This window comes from Morus notabilis, unplaced genomic scaffold (assembly GCF_000414095.1).
Source record: "Morus notabilis unplaced genomic scaffold, ASM41409v2 Scaffold538, whole genome shotgun sequence".
NCBI lineage: Eukaryota > Viridiplantae > Streptophyta > Magnoliopsida > Rosales > Moraceae > Morus > Morus notabilis.
In genome coordinates, this window is record NW_010359796.1 from 36,717 (window position 1) to 58,696 (window position 21,980).

The following is a 21,980-nucleotide window of genomic DNA, read 5'->3' on the forward strand; positions in this document are numbered from 1 at the left end:
CACAATTACAAAAAAAAAAAAAAAAAGAAAATGTGCAGTAAAAAACAAAAACTAAAGAGAAAACAACTACACCAGTGCTCACACATGCATCACCACTCACAAAAGTGTTTCAGAGACTCAAGCTCTGGCAAAGTGTGTCAATGGCTGACGCCTATCACCGACACGTCTAACAACAACGATCGCAAGCCCTAAATGCCCGCCAACCGGACGCGGTAGTAGCGCCGGCACCGGCTGTCTCTTCCGGTGACTCTCCGAGCGAATTCCGGTCACTCTTCCTTTCAGTCGCCGACATGCTGCGGCGGAAACCCCCTGCGCTCCTCTCTCTCCGCGCGCTCTTCTCTACCGCCGCGTTTCTCTGCATCTTCTTCCTCTTCAGGAACTCCGAGTCTCTCCGCTACCTCCAGAGCTTCTCGTCGTCTTCTTCTTCTGTTGCCTTTCCTTTCGATGATTCCGCTTCCGTTAGTCCCTTTTTCTCTCCCTTCTTTACGAATGTTGCAATGTGAATCGTTTTCTCATGATTTAGTTTGTTCCTTTTGATGAAGAACGAGAAATTAGAGAAGAAATTTAGTTTTGCTTGGCCATTGGCTAGTTCTTGGTTTTCTTGTGGCTGAGAATGTTATTATTCTTGAATTAAAAAAAAAGAGAATATTATTATTCGCGAATTTATAGTAAATTGCTTCTACTCTGCTTTGTTTATAAGAGGAATTATTGCGTGAAGATAGATTTTGTGTTGTGTTTTAGAATGATGTGCATGTGGGAAGATTTCAACGACAAAAATTTGCGTTGTGATTAAATTATCATATCCTTGGATTCAACTTTCTAACATTTTAATGGAGAAAGTTTATAAATGAATAATTATTTAAGAGAATCTTTAGATTTTGTTTTCTGTTGGAATTTTAATGCAGAAAGTATAGAAATGAATGATTATTTGAGTAACTTTGTAGATTTGTCAGACGATTTAATAATTATGACAATTTAACTTTGTAGAAATGAATTTATTTAGTAGCTTTGGTGTGGGGTTATTTAAGGAAGGAATAATGTTGAACTTAATTATGGTAAAAACATATTTAACCTTGATATTACTAAATGCATCAAGTTCCCATTACAATTAGACCCGAGTGTGCTAATTACCATATAAAGATGTGCTGGTTTATTTTTATTGACAAACAATTTTGGAACTGTTTGGAATTAATTATCTCTTTTTTCTTGAATGGTTTATGGAGCATTGTCGCCCTTTGTTGCTAACCATGCTAAGGAATGAATCCTGCATTTTATTTTACTTTCATTCAGTTTATAGGCTTAACTTTGTGCTCAACTAACTCAATTGCATGTTTGCTTTGATACTTGTCCATTTGAACTCCGGTAGGTCAGCAAGGAATTTACGCTTGACAAAGTTTTGAAGGATGCCTCCATGCTCGACAATACTGTTATTTTAACAACATTAAACGAAGCATGGGCAGCTTCAAATTCTGTTCTCGATCTCTTTCTTGAGAGTTTCAGGATTGGAAATGGCACCTTTAAGCTGTTGAACCATTTGGTTATTATTGCCTTGGATGAAAAGGCATTTACACGTTGTGTGGAAGTCCACAAGTATTGCTTTCCTCTTGTAACTGAAGGAGTTGATTTCCATCAAGAGGCATATTTTATGACTCCGGATTATTTGAAGATGATGTGGAGAAGGATTGATTTTCTTCGCTCTGTCCTGGAGATGGGCTACAACTTCGTTTTTACAGTAATTTCTTTTTCACTTGGAGCATATTTCTCACAAACTTACAAGTACTGAGCTATTGGCACTCAAATTTCTAAACCTTTATTTATCCTCCTGGTTTTGTTATACATCCAATTGATATGCCTTATGAGTTGGTAATTTCGACCTCAATTTTTCTCAGCATAGCCCGTTTTTCTATAATTTGACTTGGTTCTTTACTTTGCTGTTTTCATTATTGGAAAAGAAAAACAGAGAAAAAGGTTACTCATAGAGCAGCATAGCAATGAGCAGGTAGGTTAGCTTAATATTTGTTCTGCTCCTCTTTTTTTTTTTTTTTTTTTTTTTTTTTTTTTTTTTTTTTTCTGGTCTATGTGTCCTTTTTCGGTTTTCTTTTGGGCTTGTTTCACAATCACTTTCCAGGTAAGACATTTATTTAATATCTTAGACAATTTTTTTTTTAGCTCCAACACCTATGCCTTTGATATAGGCACATACATCTTTAGGTAGACTAGTTGCTTATTGAATCTTAAAAACCAAAGTAACAAATTCTAGAAAACTATGCATTTGTATTCACGTGCATTGGCCTCCATTTCCGTGGTACTTGAATTTGAGAAATGTTTGTTTTGGTTTTATAAAGGAAACTAGAAAGTTTAGTATCTGGTTGTGGCATTTCTCCCTGTGAAAGCACTGTATGATTATTATAAATTGCATAGATTATTATAAATTGCACTATTGCACCCCTAAACTATTTAGTTTTTGCATAATGGACCTAAAATTTAAATTTTGGCAAAATTGCACCCTGAGCTTTAAAATTAGTTGCAATTGAAGTCCAATAATAGGTGACGTTATCAAATTGACAGTTAAAAACACGAGATTTACATGTGACATGGTTTGAAAAATGACAATCTTTGCCTTTCATGTGTGAATCTCGTGTCTTAAACCGTCAATTTGATTACATTTGTTAGCTATTGTACCTCAATTACAACTGATATAAAGTTCATGGTGCAATTTGTCAAAATTGAAAGTTCAGGGTGCATTATGCAGAAGACGTATAATTTTGGGTGCAACGGTGCAATTTACTCTTATTTTTATCTACATGCATATACCTACTTAGATTGAAACGGTGATACCGGTTTCTTGTTTTTGTGGACTGTTCTTGTCTTATTTCACTGTTGATTCTAAATTTAGTTTGTTATTACAGTGGGAAATATGTGAAATGAAATTAAGCAACATTATAGTTATGGCCCTACAGCCTGTAGGGGCAAGGATTTACTGTTGTACTTTGGAAAAGGAAATACAAAATAGATTTGACTCTGATCTAACCCAATGATAATTGCTTGTCCATACTATTTCATTTGTTGATTCAGTCGCAACTTGTTTGGGATATTAGTGTAAAGTGAAAAAGCATGCGTCTGCCTGTAGAAAAGCTATCTACAAACTTCCGCACTATAATCTACATTACGTTTCCTGTACAAACTGTTACCCCTTTGCTCTATTTATCTTTCTGTTCCATCTTATCTGAATGCCCCTATATGTGTGTGTGTGTGTATATATTATTTTTTTATTTCAGGATGCTGATATCATGTGGTTCAGGGATCCATTTCCTCAGTTTTACGTGCATGCAGATTTCCAGATCGCATGTGACCATTTCTTCGGTAGCTCTTATAATATACATAACAAGCCCAATGGAGGATTTTCCTATGTCAAGTCCAACAATATGACAATCAATTTCTACAAGTTTTGGTACTCTTCTCGGGAAACTTATCCCGGATACCATGATCAGGCTGTTCTCAATATGATCAAGTTTGATCCTTTCATCACGAGCTCTGGACTGAAGATTAGATTCTTGGATACCGCTTACTTTGGCGGGCTTTGCGAGCCTAGCAGAGATCTGAATCAAGTTTGTACAATGCATGCTAACTGCTGTTTTGGTTTGAGTAGCAAGCTTCATGACCTTAGAATTATGCTCGAGGACTGGAAAATTTTTGTGTCTTTGCCACCAAGTTGGAAGAGATCCCCGGACATATCCTGGAGGGTTCCTGAAAATTGCAGGTAAGACGAGCACGTCTTGGCTCGATTAATTTCGTTATCATAGATTTACGTCTCTCTTTTTCTGAAATATTCATCTTCAGCTACTGTTATTCTGATCTCCTTTTTTTTTTTTTTTCCCTTTATGATTTGTGCAACTTCATTTCAGCCTTGATTCTCTTCAACGCTATGATTCCCCACCAGAAAATTCGCATGCTTTGCACGATGGAGTAAACTCATCAATATGGTCCGGGGAGGTTTGAATTTTCGAGTTCACCATATCGAAAAACGTCCTGTGTGGTGTTGATGAGCTTGTTTGTTGCTGTCTCCCCAAGTCCCACCGAGAACGAGGGATGAGCTCTCTGAAGTGTTAATAGAATTCTTGAAGAGGGAAAATGATATCATTTGGAAGAGAAAACGCCTTTAGAACCAAAAGAGAGAGCCTTTTGCTTACGTAAATGACAGAATTTACGCTTGTTTTGGAGTACCATCATCGAGGCTGAACTTTCCTTTGAGGACGTTGGTAACGTGCTAAGATAGTTTTTGTAAATCAAGTACGCTAACCAAGATAACATGAACATTTTTTTTCCCTCCTGGAATTTGTTGTTTAGAAAATGTTTTACTTGCAGTATTGTTACTTCCTGTACTTGAAAAAGTAGCATTATTCTTCAGAAACATTGTGGAAGATTTTGGTTTCAATTTTTTAACTACTCTGTTTGGCACAAAATAAAATAAAATAAAATAAAAAGCTCTCTAGATTTCTTTTCAAATGTGGGATATTCTCTCTGTTCAATCTCTCTTTTGGGCGTTCTTTAGTTATTGTTGGAAGTTTAGGATACTTTTTCTAGTTCGCTAGTTATGAGAAATGCTAGTATTATTTTTTTTGGGTTATTTTATGTATTCATTATTTGACATGTTAGTAGAGTCTATACGTCAAGGAGACAAATAATACAATTTCCCTACAACAACTTCATTAATGAGGTTTCCATCCATTTGCCCTTGCCCCTCGGCAATGTTGAACGTTAAAAATTTTGACTACTTTTCCTTTTCCCTTTTTAAACAAGAAAAGAGCCTTAGTAACATGACAATAAATCTATTAAGTATTACGTTTTTTAGGAAAAAAATATTAAAACATCACTCCAATGTCATCTTTATATTTATACCGTTTAGTGGTATAAACTCAAAATTTATGCCACTCGGTACTACTTTTTTCTTCTTGAACAAAGATGACAAGACATCTCTAGTATAGCTCTTCAGAGATTATGACGGAAGCAAAAGCAAATGAAGAAGGAAAAATCACTTCTCATTAGAATAATGAACTTGTGTACAAAATACACTGGTAAAGCACTATTTATACATACACGGGTTGACTAACCCACTTAACCAAGAATAATTACAAAATAACCAAATCCTTACTAAGTCTAAAACTCCCCCTCAAGATGGATTGTAAATATTCTTGACAGCCATCTTGGACAAAAGTGAGGACAACAATGCAGCAGGCAGCGGTTTGGTGAACATATCTGCAAGTTGGTGCTCAGAGCGAATAGGCATGAGCTTGATAAGTCCAGCCACAATCTTATCATGAACAAAATGACAATCGATCTCAATATGCTTAGTCCGTTCATAGAATGTAGGATTGGTGGCAATGTGAATCGCGGCTTGATTATCACAGAACAGAAGGGTTGGTGGAGATAGTGTCACAGTAAAACACTGCAGCAACTATGTTAGCCAAGTTAATTCACTAGTGACAGCAACTAAGGCGCGATATTCAGCCTCAGCAGAAGACCAAGAAATGGTAGTCTGTTTCTTGGCTTTCTAGGACACTAAAGACTCCCCTAAAAATACACAGAAACCAGTGACATACTTCCTGGTATCTGGACAAGAACCCCAATCTGCATCAGAGAAAGTCTTAAGCTGGAGGGAAGAAGAAGCAGAGAAGAACAAACCTTGACCGGGAGCAGACTTGAGATATCGAAGAAGATGATGAGCAGCAGCCAAATGTGGGACTCGTGGTTGTGCCAGGAATTGACTGAGCTTGTGCACAACAAAGGTAATATCAGGCCAAGACAAAGTGAGGTACAGAAGCCTACCAATAAGGCGCCTATATTGAGATACATCCGAGAGGAGCTCTCCATCAGTGGCACTGAGTTAAATTTTGGATCCATAGGTACAATGGACGGCTTGCTGGCCAGAAAACCAGTGTCCTCTAACAACTGTAGAGTATAGTGTCGCTGGGAAAGAACAATGCCTTTGTGAGACCTTACTATTTCAAGACCAAGAAAATATTTCAAAGGACCTAAATCCTTAAGCTTGAATTGACTTTGAAGAAATAATTTCAAAGAATCTATGGTAGAGAGTGATGGTCCTGTAATGATGATATCATCCACATAAACCAATAAGGCCACAAAGGAAGAACCAGAGCCCTTGGTAAACAAGGAGTAATCGGATTTGGATTGAACAAAACCAAACCGGATAAGGGAATGTGAGAACTTAGAATACCACTGTCTAGAGGCTTGTTTAAGTCTATAAATGGACTTATGAAGCTTACAAACCATCTTACCCTATTGCCGAAAGTTCTTCCCCTGAGTAACATAACCAAGAGGCAAGTCCATATAAACTTCCTCAAATAGATCCCCATTGAGAAAAGTATTATTCACATCTAGTTGAGCAAGATGCCAATTCTGACTAGCAGCAAGGGCCAACAAAACCTTAACAGTAACCAACTTTGCAACATGAGAGAAGGTTTCAATAAAGTCAACACCTTCTTGTTGAGTGTAGCCCTTGGCAACTAATCGGGCTTTATGCCTATCCATAGAACCATCAGACTTATACTTGATTTTATAAATCCATTTGCAGCTAATGGAATGTTTCCCCGCAGGCAAGGGAACAACGGACCAAGTGTGATTGGTTTCCATAGCATCCAATTCGGCCTTCATGGCTTCCCTCCACTGTGGAAACTTAACAGCTTGATGATAAAATTGAGGCTCAAAATGTGAGGAGACTTGCAACACCAAGTGCTTGTGAGATGCAGACAAAGAATCATAACACAAGTAGTTGGCCAAAGGATACAAACTGCTAGAAGGAAGAGAATCAGCTTGACAATTGAAAGATAGTAAATTACAATGAAAGTCCTGAAGATAGGAAGGAGGTTGATGTAACCGTGAAGACTTCCAAAGAGCAACAACACCCGTTGAGGGCGAGGGCTCGTGGGAAGGAGAAGGTCTTATAGATGGAAGGGAGGAAAGATCCGAAGGAAGAACCGGAAGTGGATCTTCAAAGGGAACCTCAACTTGCGGCTGTGGTAGAACAAGATCAGGAAATGGATCAATTAAAGAGTCCTCAGCAATAACAGAGTGAAAAGGAAAGATTTCTTCATGAAATACGACATCCTTGGAGACAAAGACCTGCTTTTGTGCAATATCATACAACTTATATCCTTTCATACCAGGAGGATAACCTAAGAAGACACAAACTCGAGCTCGCGGATGAAACTTTGCTCGGTGGCCAGGTAAGGTGGAGGCAAAAGCAAGACAACCAAACACCCTTAAAAGGGAGTAATCAACAGAACGCTCATATAAGAGTTCATATGGAGCTTTGTTTGTAAGCAAAGGAGAAGGTGTTCGATTGATCAAGAATGTTGCTGTTAAGATGCATTCATTCCAAAACTGAATAGGAACCCGAGACTGAAAATATAACGCTCGAGCAACATTTAATAAATGCTGATGTTTCCTCTCAACCACAGAGTTTTGCTACGGTCTGTCCACACAGGAGAATTGATGTAGGACTCTATGTTCATGAAAAAAAATCTGTGAACGGTAACTCTTTGGCATTATCAGACATGAATTCCTTGATTTTCTTGTTAAACTGAGTATTGACCATGTGGAAAAATCTTGGAATTGTTGTTGACACATCAGACTTGTTTTTAAGAAGAAAAACCCAAGTAAAACGGGTATAATCATCAACCAGGGTTAAAAAATACCTATGACCAGAAGGAGCAGGCACATGGTATGAACCCCAGATGTCACAATGAATCAAGTCAAAAGCAAACTGAGACATGTGATGATGAGAAATAAAAGGTAATCTCCTTTGCTTGGCTAAAGGACAAATGTAGCAAGGATCAGTTTTATTAATCTCGGTAACATCACAAGGCAATTGACTTTTTAAGGTATCCAATCTCTTGTAATATGGATGACCAAGTCGATTGTGCCAAACATGAACATAAACATTATTAACAAAAGAATCTACACCAAATTTGTCTGTGTTAAGAATATAAAGATCCTGCAGCTTTTCACCCTTGCCAATCATCCTCCTGGAGCTGATTTCCTGAATAATAAAGTGATCATGAAAGAAACTGATAGTAAGACTCACATATGTTATGAGAGCACTCACAGAAAGCAAGTTAAACTTGAATTCTGGAATAAACAGGACATCTCTCAATAACAAATGAGGGTTTAGTTGGACATCACCATAGAAATGAACAGCCACATGTGTATGATTTGGCAAGGTGACAGTAGAGTTCTTTAAAGGCCTCAAAGAGAGAAAAACGTTAGCATTTGAACATATATGCCTAGAAGCTTTGGAATCCACTATCCAATAGTCTGAAGAAGACAACTTAGATATCACAGAAACAGAGAAACATGTACCTGTGAAAGAAGTAGTAGGAGCATCTTGATGTTCACTGGTCATAGCAAAGGAGGACAGGTGGCTAGCAAACATGGCCATCAGCTGGTGGTACCGGTTCTTGTCAAGGCTCTGGAAGAAAGTCTCAGTTCCTCTAGTGTCTCTGTCACTTTTCTCAGGCAGACTGGGCTGGTTAGAAAGCTGATTAACAGCCACCATCTGATTAGTAGGCTGACTTTTTGGTCGTTGCTTGAAGCCAGGTGGATAGCCATTCAACTTGTAACATTTTTCAATTGTGTGACCATGATAATTGCAGTGGGTGCAAAAAGGTCTGTCTTTCTTCATACCTTTATTATTTCCAGCATATCGATTGTCAACGTTAGCAACAGAGCCTTTGAAACCATCATTTTTAACAACAAAAGCCATCCCATTAGCAGAATTAGTGCCTAGATTTTGCTGTCCAATTGATCTCTGACGTTCTTCTTGAGAAATCAGGGAGAAAACCTTATTAATGGGTGGAATAAGATCCATCAAGAGCAATTGACCTCTTACTTGTGCAAAAGAATCGTTAAGGCCCATGAGGAACGACATAGTGTATTCCATTTGATAATAAGAATTCAGCTCCTTAACTCCTCCACATGTGCACTTTCCACAATTACAAACAGGTCTAAAATTGCCGAGTTCTTCCCATAAAGTTTCAGCTTTGTAAAATACACACTAACAAAGTTTTGATCCTGATCATGATTCACCAATTCACGACGTAATTGAAAAATCCTAGGTCCATTACTCTGTTGAAATCGATCCTTAAGATCGAGACAGATTTCAGAAGCAGACTCAGAGAAAATAATACTAGCAGAAATTTCCTTCGACACAGAGTTCAGAATCTAAGAAATCACCATATTATTGTTCCTAATCCATGAATTAAGAAGATTCAGATCATTACCTCCAGGTTTAGGAATGGAGCCATCGATGAATCCTAATTTGTTTTTCACAGAAAAAGCAATCAGCATTGCTCTACTCCAGGAGGCGTAGTTATCTCCCGTCAGCAGCTGTGAAACGAGAACAAGGCCTGGGCTATCGGAATGATGGAGATAGAACGGATTAAGAGGATCATCAATGGCGGATTTACCGATTGACGGAGTAGAGGAATTTCCAGAACTTGGAATATCCATAGAAATGAAAGAGGAATATCGAAGAATTCCAAAATATTCAGTCGGAATCAAAGGAAAAGAAAACAAGAATTTAAGATGAATCGAGAATCGAGAATCAAGAATCGAGACGAAGGAGAATCGAGATTGAGCAGCGAAATAGTTGCTCTGATACCATATGACGGAAGCAAAAGCAAATGAAGAAGGAAAAATCACTTTTCATTAGAATAATGAACTTGTGTACAAAATACATTGGTAAAGCACTATTTATACATACACGGGTTGACTAACCCACTTAACCAAGAATAATTACAAAATAACCAAATCCTTACTAAGTCTAAAAGAGATGACTTTAATTGTCGAATCTCAGTGGCATATCACTCAAAAAAAGTGCAACTTACCAATTTATCTTCCAATCTTGTATGCCCTTTAATATTCTGTGTGCCCGTTTGGGTGCCCCATTCACCTCATTTTTCGTGAATGTCATTTTTGGATATGTGAAAAAAAATCGTTGTTTTGGATATTTTTCTAATAAACTTTAGTCGAAGTTTGGAAAAATTAGGAAAATGATTTTGTGTCGGTAACAAATCATAATAAATTATTAGTAAATTGACTTAGAAACAGGACGAAAAAGTTTCATTCCACCTCACTTAAGAATGAAACCTTTGAAGCTGCTTCGCCACTTTTATATATACTAATTTTAGTACGTGTGACTCACATATTGAGTTATAATTGAAGTTTTTATAACAGCGAATACAAACAATAATATGCAAAAAAAAATAAAAAAAATAGAAAGATTCTATTTAGAGATTTTAAAAGATTATGTATCGGGCGTATCTTAAAAAAATTAAACTCATAATTCCACTATAAGATGTAGAGTTTAAATCCCCACACTTCTTTTTATTTTTTATTTTTTTAAAGAGGATACGTTATTAGTAGTTTAAATCAAAAGGTTTCATTTGACCATAAAAATTAGGGAGAAAGAAGGAAATAGGCCAAGACTTGAGATGAATTAAAATTAATAGGCTAATAATTTACATAAGTTAATAAATAGGCAAAATTACTGTTTTTGTCAATAACTTGTCTGGTTATAAACCATAACTTGACAAGTTATTGTCCATAAATTACGATTTTTGTCCATAACTTGTCTGGCTATGAACCATAACTTGACAAGTTTGTCTATAACTATCTGACTATGAACCATAGCTTGACAAGTTATGGCCTATTAATTTTTATGACTAAAAGTTAGCCTATATACTTCCTTAAACTTTTCATATTGGCCTATTTTTTACTATTTACGTAAAAATTAATACATGAAGTATTCTAAATTATAAGACAACAAATAATAATAAAAAAAGTTGGAACTTAAAAAGAAAAGAAAAAAAGAAAGCACATAAAACTCACTGAGATAACAATAACCTCATATTCACTCACTTGTATATTTAGAATTTACGATTAGGATTTAAGATTTAACCTGCATAAAAAAAAAGAGACAGAGAAGAAGAGAGAGAGAGGGGCATCAAAATAGTGTGTAAAACATTACCAAAAGAAACAATATAATTCTTATCTACTCTTATATATTTAGCATTTAAAATTTGAATAAGATAAGGTTTATATTAAGATTTAATATTAGAATTACGATAAAAATACCAGAAAGGGAACATATGATAGTCCATAATCCCCCTTTATTCCTAACACGTCATTTCTTTAATTTAAATGTTTGGAAAGAAAAGAAAAACAGACGAACAAAATGATAAATAAAAAAGAAGAATAAAAAAATAAATAAAAGACACAAACAACTAAAAAACAAAAACAGAGGGACCAAAACGAATCGTTTCGGACGACTACAAAATATAAAGTTAGGTAAGGATAGGATCTTTTATATATGTATGATTTAAGATTTAAGATGCACCCACCACCCTCTACAAATTTTTACCTTAATCATCATTCTGCCTCACGTCGATCATATCTAGTATCTACAACATGGGAAAAAGTAAGAAAAACATAAGACTTTTGTTCCCACCAAGGATTAAGGGAATTTTTCACTTCATCAAGGATTAAAGATGACAAGAATCGTCCTTACATTATAACTCGAGATTGATCTTCATGAAATGATAATAAAAATAAGAGAAAAGAAAAAACCCATTGTTGCGTATATCCGCTACAACAGACTCACTTTGCATATTTACACCCCCGCTTCTTTCTATCGCTAGAGGACAAAGAATAATATACAAAACAATAATGACTATAGCCCTGCTCACATGTATATATTAAGAATTAACACTATATTACTGACGTCAAGAGTCCAATGGGCTACGGCTTACAAGAATACCTTCATCCCAGTTCTCAACACACCTGCAGAAGAGGGGATTACATTAAAAAAAAGAAAAAAAAAGAAAAAAGAAAAGCAGCAGCAAATCATACAACTTGAACACAGGATTAGGGCATGTTTACAGAGGATTCAGAGTGAAAGTTTTATGTCACAATAGATTATCGACTCAGGTGTCAAGAATCAAAATTGGAATCATTACAAATCCCATATAATACGTACAACCGAAATCATAATGAACTGTTGCAAAAATACACTTGGTAATATTGTATTTTCAATTTTTTTTAAAAAATTTGTATTTACTATAATTATGTTAATAGCAATTAAGATAATTACTGTGAAGAAAATTAATCAAAATGGATTATAGTAGTTTTCAGGAAATTAAAATTAGTACTAAGAATTTATTGTTATTGTTGCTATCGTTGTCGTTGTTATTGTTAATATTATTATTATTACCATTATTATTATTGTTTTATCAAATGATAAGTAATCATCAGATGAGATCACCAAAGAAAGTTGAGAAAGCAACAAAATAAATTTTAACATGCAAAAATTTCAGAAAAGCATTACCCCTATAAGCATGGTGATTATGCAATACTGAAAGCAAAGATCTATGTATGTCATGTTCAAATATGATCGTATACAAAACAATTAGGTAAATAATGTGCACAACATTACAGCTATGTTATTGAAGCATAGCTGAAATTAAAATGCATGCATGTATTTCGTACCAGAAATTTATCCAGTAACTAAGGCCACACAATTGAGACAAATAAATAGAGGACTTCTGAGTGAAGACAAGGACATTGCTGGTATCACAAGGACTAAATGGAAGGCGGGGGGGATTACAACTACATCTCATGGAAAGCCTCTTGCGATTCAACTATGGAAATTAATCCTCAATAGATAAGACTTAATATCCAGGTAAAAAGTCGAGGTGAGCCGCTATCAAGCAATACCAAGGTCCGAGAAATCACCAGTGAGTTGGAAAAACAAAAACACACATAACAGAGTGAACTGACCTTCTCCCATCAACATCAATACAAATGAACTCGCCATGTCGCCATCCATTTTGGAAATAACCAAAAAAGATATCACCAGACTTGGAATAGAAGCGACCTTCGCCATTTGCCTTTCCCTTCCAGAAGTTTGCAAACCATCGATCTCCAGTGTGAAAGTAAAACCAACCCTACATGACCCAAAGAGACGGTTTAAGGATAAAAGACAAAAAATTCCTTAGGGGGTAGTTTCTAGTATCCACTTATATAGGGGGTTAGCTGTACAGTACAAAGGAAAAAACGTCATCATCAGCCATGAATATTATAAACACAAAGACACTGCAGGTTTTGGCCTCAAAGACTAGTACACAACACGATGATTTTAGCCTCAAGAAATGGACACCCAAAAACCACTTCTACTGCCCTCCCATCCAAATAACAAATAATTTTCATAAATCAATTAATGAAAGATGTTGCAAAACCATAAAAAGGAAACACAACTGAAAAAATGCTAATTAATCTTCCATTATTGGTAGGAAAAGAAAGTGTACTCACTGAGAGAAAAGGCTTTTACTAAAATTTCATTTCTTATGTACAAGTGCGCGCACGTGTGTGTGTTATTTTGGATGGAACTCTCTCTCTCTCTCTCTCTCTGTTTTTTTGTTTTGTTTTGTTTTTTGTTTTGTTTTTTTTGTTTTCATTTCTCATGTACAGTGTGTGTGTGTCAAAGAAGCTATCTATGAACACAAGTCACATTAAATGAAAGAGACAAACCTTGCCATGCATAACATCATCTCTCCATGACCCCTGGAACACATCGCCATTACTGAAGTAGAATGTACCCAAACCTGATTTCTTGCCATATCTCCACATTCCGTCATATATACTTCCATCTCCAAGAACCAAACGACCCTGTATAAATCTCATAGTTGCCTTATTATTCTTTAGATCAATTTCAGGAAAAAAACCATGCTGTAATTTAGTTTAACTGAGTTTTTTAAAGTTATCGGCAATAAGTACCTTTCCTTTAGGAAGACCTCCTTGGCATCGTCCTTTGTAAATTCCTCCTCTATATTTCATCTCCACTATAGGACTCCACTGCTTTGGAGAATCTCGTTCAGCTTCCTGCAATTATACCGGACAATTAAAACTAATGTTCAACTTCTGAAAAGTACAAGAACAAGTCAACTGCGATACAAAAATAGATGATAACATAATGTTTAATTATAATACATTGTCTGGAAGGTAAAATGAACCTTTTTCTGTCTTTTTTTTTTTTTCAGACATTGGACGGTCATTTTGAAAAATTTTATTTGTCCAATCAATGTTGTAGGTTTCAAAGTCGAATTATTGAATCAAGTGGTCGCAGCTTTGTGCAAAAAATGTTCCAGACTTGAGAAAAAAAAATGAAAAATGGGCACTCATCCACTACAAGCCCGGCCCTCCTTTTCTTTCTCCTTAATCTAAACCTGGATAATTTACACCATATATTGCAGGCTTGCAGCTATATAGTCCGATTTATGGAAACTATATTACAAAAAACTATCACGATCTTCCAACAGGAATTGCACTAGTGATCAAGCTTTAGAACGCATGGTTATAACATAAAAGAATTTGCATGTGCAAGGGGGATTGATGATTGAAACACTTGTTTGGTATCAGCACACTACGGATTATATATCATATACTGAAAAAAAAAGACAAGGAAACTAAATCCAACTTGGCTGTCAGACGTATAAACTACACATAAATTGAAATAAAACTAGGCAGGTCACTGCTCAAAACAACGAACTTTAAGAAATCAGCATACCATCTAAAATCAATAAAGAACAAAAGTTAGAAGTAGCATAATACCAGCATAGATGCCGCACGAGCAGAAAGAAGTCCTTCCCTTTTAGGGGATTCATTAGAGTTTCCTTTTAGCAGTGCTGAGGCTGTATTATAAAAATCCCTTACTGCTTCAAGTCCTGTGTCAGTCAACTCATTCCAAGAACGTGTACTTAAATTGACACTTGATTTTAATTCGACAACATCCTTGGTCTTCAGTGTTGGGAGCTGTGTTGAAGATGAGATATTGATTCTATCTTTCAACTCTTGTGAAGGCCTCACACCAACTGGAAGGCAAAAGATGCTTAGTTTATCAAGAGTTGAAGTGGCTTCAGCTTCAGCAGCCCTTTCTTTAGCCCACTCCTGTGCAATCTGATAACCCAGACCCAAGTTCCAACCAACAAGTTCCTCTCTTTGAAAAGCAGAAGTTTCTTGATAAAATTTTTTTAACCACAATTAGATCCAATGAAAGGAAAAATTCTTTTACTTTTAAATGGCAGTACACTTAGGCACACCAAACCCTAAACTGAATATTCATGTTCTAAATAGTAGAAAAACTTAGTAGCTACCTTCAGTGCTGGGATTGTGAAAACTGGAAGAGTCAGTAGCAGCGTCAAAGAATTCAGCCTCACTTGATTCAAATTCACTAACACAACATATTCCAGACATCAACAAATATTAGACTTGAATACAATTTGGATAGCACGTAAAGTTCAGTAAGATAAGATTTAAAGCAAAAAAAAGTAGCTAAACCTTGAATCATGGAATTCATTGTAGTTGTTCAAAATCATCTGAAATTTTTCAGAGTACTTGTCCGAACCTTCAGCAATGACATCAACATCATTTGTATTTCTAATCACTTCAGTAGTAAGTCCCCCCTCAAGCACACTACTCTCCTTAGTTTCACTTGATTGAAGATGGGATCTCCTAAAAAATCTGAATATGAACGGAAAATGCTGAGCCAACCTGGTTAATATGCTACTCTTTTGCGATACCTGTTGTCCAGTAGAACTGGTAATTCCATAAAATACATGTCAGAAAAAAAAATAAATACATAAACTAGTCAAAATTTATTTTATAGCCAGAAGCACACAAGCAGAACATTCCACTTACTAAAGCACAAAACAAATTTTGTAAAGAAAAACCTAGAACTGGTATCACAACAGATGCAGCAAAAATGGGAAAGGGAAGGAAATGGAGCAAACATAGAGGAGAGAAATAAAAGTAGGGGCATTGAGAGAGGAGAGAGGGGAGCATTGATGAAGAAAAATTGGGAGGAGAAGAAAACATAAAATTAAGGAGTTTAGAGTAATTTTTCAGCATCTAAAACTCAAATTCAAATGCATAAAAAAAATCTATTTAGAGTGTCAAGTTTTTAACAACTTTTCAAAACCAAAAACTGAAATTCGAATACGTAGAAAGATATAATCATTACGCGTCATTTGTTAGAAAGCAACTGAAACTGACATAACACGTAATTTTTTAAAACACTTCCAAACAGCCCATAAGCTTTTACAAGCATATGCACCTTTCAAGTTAAATAAAAACACAGTGAACAAGAAACGGTCAATGACTAATCTTGTTTTCAACCGGGATAATTATGTATTACAATTTCAAGACAAATGTGTTTCAATGAACTGGTTTCTAGAGATCTCCAGCTCTAAATGATTAAGGGATTTTTTTCAGAAATGCTCAAACATCCAAAAAGTTGGGAGAAAATGCTTTATTGATATATTATTTCTTTTATTCTATTAGGGAACTAGCAACATGGCCTCTTAGAGAAATGGTTCAGACTTTCACACTTTATGAGGTTTCACCTTTCCATAAGTTTTCTCATCCTGAACAAGAATCTTACCCTACAACAAGAACTGTCGTTACAAGCAGGTTGGGCTCCAGACTGGGTTCATGAATGGTAGCTAATAAGATTTCCTTTCTATATTCTGTAGTTTGACGGAAAGTACGCAAAAAAACATCTAAATCCCCTTTTTTTATGACATCCGAACTTGCAAGAGTGCAGATAATTATACCATCCAAGTCCTACACAATGAAAAAAAAATTAAATGAGCTTAAGAAAATAAGATACTTAAAACATTTGTCAAAACACCATAATGATAAACGTTGAGGGCATTAATGCATAATATTGGAAGCTATATGAGTATAAAATGATGAGCCAGCCATCAATGATGAAGACATTACAAAAACAAAGAAAACACATCACACCAAGAAATTATGAAAGTAAAGTGGTCTAAAACTAAAAAGGAAACAAAACGCTATGTGACCCAGATCAGTACAAATTACCAACAAAGAAATTCAAAGAGTGCATTTTCATCAATTCGAGAGCTTTTAGACAACCACCATGGGAAGGGTTTTTTTTTTTTCCCCCTTTTTTTTTTATAAGAAAAAATCCTTTGATTGATGATTTAGTTACAAGGAGAAAAGGAAGAGATATCCTCGGGAAAATACATGTGTTGAAACGCAAAACAGGGTAATATTGAAATAAATAATTCCATTGAAAACAATGAATTTTGAAATGAGAGAAGAACCAATAAGTAAGAAAATGAAGTAGAAACGTATAATATCAATGACAACGGATACAACTCAATTAAATAGTACTATACATCTGCTGCATATGAACCGGAGTAAAAAATAAGAGGAATTCCAGAAAAGAAGAAAATGAAGTAGGAAAGTACACAACGCCATGACAACAAGTACAACTCAATTAACATGGTAACACACATCTTGTACGTTAACCCAAGTCAATCACACCTTGAGAGCAACATCGAGGAAAGGTCAATTGGTATATGAACTGAAGTTGAAAATAAGAGGAGTTCTATAAAAGAATACGAAGAAGGAAGGTATACAAGACCATGACAGCTGATAAAACTCAAATAACATAGTAATACACATCTTCTGCACTATGATCCCCAGTTGATCATACCTTAACAGCAACATCAAGGAAAGGGCAATCGTACATAGTCTGTAAAATTGAAGTTTTCATGTTGTAACCAGCACCAAAACCAATTTTTGCCTCTTTATAGCTTTCCAGAATCTGCACATGGTTGCACTTGCCACATAAAAGGGCTAGGAATAAAAGAAGGAAAAGAAGTAACAATACGAAAATTTGGGGAAGGGTGGGAGTTAATGTTAATTCCTTGCGCCTATAAATTTCAGAAGACTAACCTCATGACTAATAAGTAAAAATAAATAACCTCACAATTAACTAAATGAGGGTTAATTTCAAATTTGGCCCGACGAATAGAAGTTCTCATTTTGCTCCCTACAACTAAAAATGGAACAAAACCTCGCCCAAGCCTATCATAAGTTGCAAATTTCGTACTTCTATCATTGAGGCATCAATTTTTTAGACGCTTTTAAACATGTGTGGGTTACATGAATGGTTGGTGCAAGGCAATTCTTTAATGGTTTTAATCACATATGGGTCACCCAACGAGCAAACTTAATTGAAACTGTTAAAAAAATTGACGCCACAATAACGGAAGTACATGAGGTGCAACTTGTGATAAGCTGGGCCTTGGGTGAGGACTGCACTATATTGAGTTCTAGGAGGCAAAGTGAGATAACCCATAATCTTCGGCGAACAATTTGAAATTAACCCTTATTATAATGAATATGATATTCAATAAAGTTTTTCTTATTTAAAAAAAATAATTATAAAGAATATGATATAATGTAGAATAACCTAAGAAAGAAAAATGAAATTATTAGATAAGAACAAGTAATCAACTGCAAAAAGAAGAGATGATTGTGGACACTTACATGAAAAACTTCTGAGATTTCAATATCCTTTACATCATTACATGATGCACCAGTAAGTCTTCTGTGCATATCCTAGGAGTTATTAGTAATAATCAAGTTGAGTGATGGTATCACGACCTTGAGAAGTCAGAAAGATTGTCCAGAAGTAAACTTACAGATTTAAGAACAGATACAGCAGTAACGGCCATCACCACAGCATTATTTGCAGTCTTTACAGCCTCATCTAGAGTGACCAAGTCCTTTTTCAGTAGCTTGTCCGTGTCTAGATCTGCAGATATAAAACAGCAATTAGCAGTTCGACTAGCAAGAAAAACTCAACAGAAAGCCATATTTGTTTGTAATTGATGCCAAAAGAAAGGGGCAAGTAGTAATTTGAAGGAAAAATGACGGAATTCTCACGAAAACAAAATTTGCATTTCCATCCTGAAATTTTTCACTTGTTAGCATCCATTAGCTTCAAGAATATATGAACATTTCATCATCCACAGCAATTCGTTTAGGCTTTCCTATAATACTCTTTTTTTCCCCGTTTTGTCAGTTTTGATGTCTGATTGAGTCAGAAATTATGACAATCTTTCCAAGTAGCCGGAAGCAAGCAATTAAAATATATCACATTCTTGTTATCGGCATCAACTCAAATTATAAGAAAACTAACAAAAGATAATGGGAATACCCACATATTCCATCCTTCACTGCTGCTATACTAGGCAAATCTTGAAACATGCATATTCAAGTGTTGCTCTATCAGACTATCACCATGTTAAACAGAAAGGAAGAAACGTAGAGGCATATAAAATGGAAGGTGCTCGCTCTTTTCTTCAGTTCTTTGGTTGATGGAAATAAAAGAGGAAGGAGAAATTCATATTAGTTATTTAACTATTATGTTTGTTCCTGTGTTTTTCTCTTAAGAACAGTTTGCCATCTTCTTTTCTCTGCCTTTTCCTATTAATAAAGTCAGTTTCTTGTATATTAAAGAACAATGTGTGTATTATTCTACTATTATATTTTATTCATCTTTCCAAATTCCTGGTGAAAGAGTTCAAAAAGAATAAACATGTCATTCCTCCACCTCGTTTAGTTTAAGGATAAGAAAATGGCAGGTCTAGCAATTATGATGCTGTGCCCCCTCCGTTTTTCTCAATTTTTCTCTCAAGAAACAGAAGTTCAAACACACTACTCACCGATAAATAAATTAGTATGCTCCTTAAGTTTTTCCATCAGATCTTTGACCTGCGAACAAACATAGAAAATGTTAAAATATTCAAGTCCATTTCCAAGTGCTAACTCTAATATTCCAATATCACCTCCAGAAGTCAATATTGAAAGAAAAAGAATCTTATTCACAAATCAGAGTAATCAATTCAATATCTCATTTTCTCAGCAAGTAACAGCAGAAATCCCAAATCGTACTGCACACTTACCTCATCCCGACGCCTATGTCCTTCAAAGCTGAATGGCTTCAAGATAATAGCAACAGTAAACCCATTTGCAGATCTTATAGTTTTAAGAATATTGATGGCTGGAATATAATCCATGCCATAACCTGCACTTGCCACCTAGAGAAAAAGAAACAGACAAATAGAATTTCCAGTGAGTTTAATGTAGGAAACAAATTAGAGAAATGTAGCAGCAAAAGTCATTTATCATATTTATATCTTTTTATCATATATATAGTTTAATCAAAAGGATGAACCAATGTTTTGCCACAAGAATATGACAACAAAAAGGCAAGGAAGAAAATGCTATTGATAAGGAAGCATTAAAAAACATGACATAATAAAAATGAAATCAATCCATTGCACAGGTCAAAATTTTCAAACCACATTTATTATTGGCAGATAGAGACAAGTGAGGAATTCTCAGTACAACACCCATGTTTTTAATGTTAAGACATTTTAATTCATCATACTGAATTGTTTTACAGTAAAGGTTAAACTGCAAACAAGTAAGCCTCATATTCGTATGCATAACGGTGATAAGAGGACAGTATCACGGTTGTTTACTCTAACACATTCGCATAACATATAAAAGTACTTTCTGAAAGAGTATATATATATATATATTCTCAGTGTTAAGAACGTAAAACATACAAGAAAATGAAGCCAACAAGCTTCATTATAAGCAATACAAAGTTATATTAGCAACATCCAAAACAATACAAGAGTAATGGGTAGGAAATGTACAAACAAGGATAATAGTCTTTGAAGCTGATGTTAAAGATAGTTGAGCTTCAAAAGTTCTGGGATTTGGATCTGCAATAGAAAACGAACAAAGAGAGAAATAGCTAAGTAGAAGTTTTAGATTTGGCTCAAGAAAATAAAAATTCTTCTCCTTTTTGTTTCTAAAGAAAGAACAGAAACAGAAATAACTCTATAGATACCACAATGACCATACTCCGACATTCTTATTGTCATAATTTGTTAATGATACTAGAGGTCATAAAATTGAAAGTAAAGACATTCTACGTAATGTTTACATAAAATAAAGCTGAAGAAGTATTAAACCTTTTCCAAGGACCCTTTGCTGCAATTGCAACTTCTGTGAATCCTTACTAACAATATTCCTGCAAAAAAAAAAAAAAAAACCACACACACAAAAACTAGATTCAGTGCTGGCACTTCAATGGTGAGTGTAATATCGAAAACCAGAAAACAAGAACAATGGTTTACCAGTATCTCAGAGACGACGACTGAAATGGCGATTCGAGACAGAAATTGAGAACCGCATCTTTTCGACTACCAATGCCAATCACCTCGAGGAACTCGGAATCCCTCCAAAAGTCGCCACAATTCACTTCGCTTTCCGCTTCGCGGAAACGATTTGACGGAGAATTCTTCGCCGAAGTAGCAGCGATTCGAAGATGGCGCTTCGGGCCGCCAAAATTCCATCCAACGCTGAAGTTTCTGCGGTGAAACGAGCATTTGTTGAAGACGACGGTGAAGTTGTAAGAGCAAGGGCACGAGGCCAGCCTCGACCATGAACGGAAGCTCGTAAACACAGGGAGCTCCATGGAATTGCAGAAGAGTTAATATTGAAAATGGAGGGTTTTGAAGCATTTGTGAGGAGAAGTGAACTATGCAAAATCAGTTGCTAAACAAGATATTATTATATACTTTAAAAAATAAATATACATATTATTATGACCCAAAATAAACTATTTTTTTTTTAATTATTTTGTCTAGTTGTTGTCTGGTAGGATATGACTAGATTATTTGATCATCCAGGTTATTATAAGCAACCTCGGTCCACATTGATGAAGTGGGTTTTCCTCAAGAGTGTGGGCCTTCTTTTGCTCAACCTTACAGATCTGGGGCTTATTGGGCTTTATAAGGGTTTATTTGGACTTGTGAAAGTTTTGGTCCATTTTTACTAAGTTTAAGGAGATGAGAAAATTAACTACCAGTCTACCAAAAAAGGAGATGAGAAAATTGCAATTAAGGGATAAAAATTCTAAACACATGCACTCTAAGAGTAAGTTAAGCAATTTTCTCTTAATTTTCTTGTTTAGGACAAGTCCAATGACCATTCTTTAGACTCCATAATCA

At 35.4% G+C, this 21,980-nt stretch overlaps 2 protein-coding genes across 2 annotated transcripts; one reads left to right on the forward strand and one right to left on the reverse strand.

Moving 5' to 3' along the window:
• The first annotated feature begins 76 nt into the window (after positions 1–76).
• LOC112091009 (uncharacterized protein At4g15970-like) lies at positions 77–4,421 on the forward strand. The gene is made up of 4 exons (XM_024163631.1): positions 77–458; positions 1,367–1,732; positions 3,279–3,760; positions 3,906–4,421. Exons 1-4 carry the CDS (start codon positions 291–293, stop codon positions 3,997–3,999), a joined length of 1,110 nt encoding a protein of 369 aa, XP_024019399.1. The 5' UTR covers positions 77–290; the 3' UTR covers positions 4,000–4,421.
• A 7,167-nt stretch (positions 4,422–11,588) lies between these two features.
• Positions 11,589–21,498, reverse strand: LOC21405706 (protein ACCUMULATION AND REPLICATION OF CHLOROPLASTS 3). The gene is made up of 16 exons (XM_024163630.1): positions 21,105–21,498; positions 20,940–20,998; positions 20,623–20,687; positions 19,857–19,991; positions 19,617–19,665; positions 18,591–18,703; positions 18,436–18,507; positions 17,597–17,707; positions 16,514–16,695; positions 15,412–15,669; positions 15,228–15,304; positions 14,686–15,089; positions 13,852–13,956; positions 13,606–13,743; positions 12,856–13,022; positions 11,589–11,859 (listed from the first exon to the last, which is right to left on the reverse strand). The coding sequence occupies exons 1-16, from the start codon at positions 21,443–21,445 to the stop codon at positions 11,802–11,804; spliced, it is 2,334 nt and encodes a 777-aa protein (XP_024019398.1). The 5' UTR covers positions 21,446–21,498; the 3' UTR covers positions 11,589–11,801.
• Positions 21,499–21,980: the final 482 nt, after the last annotated feature.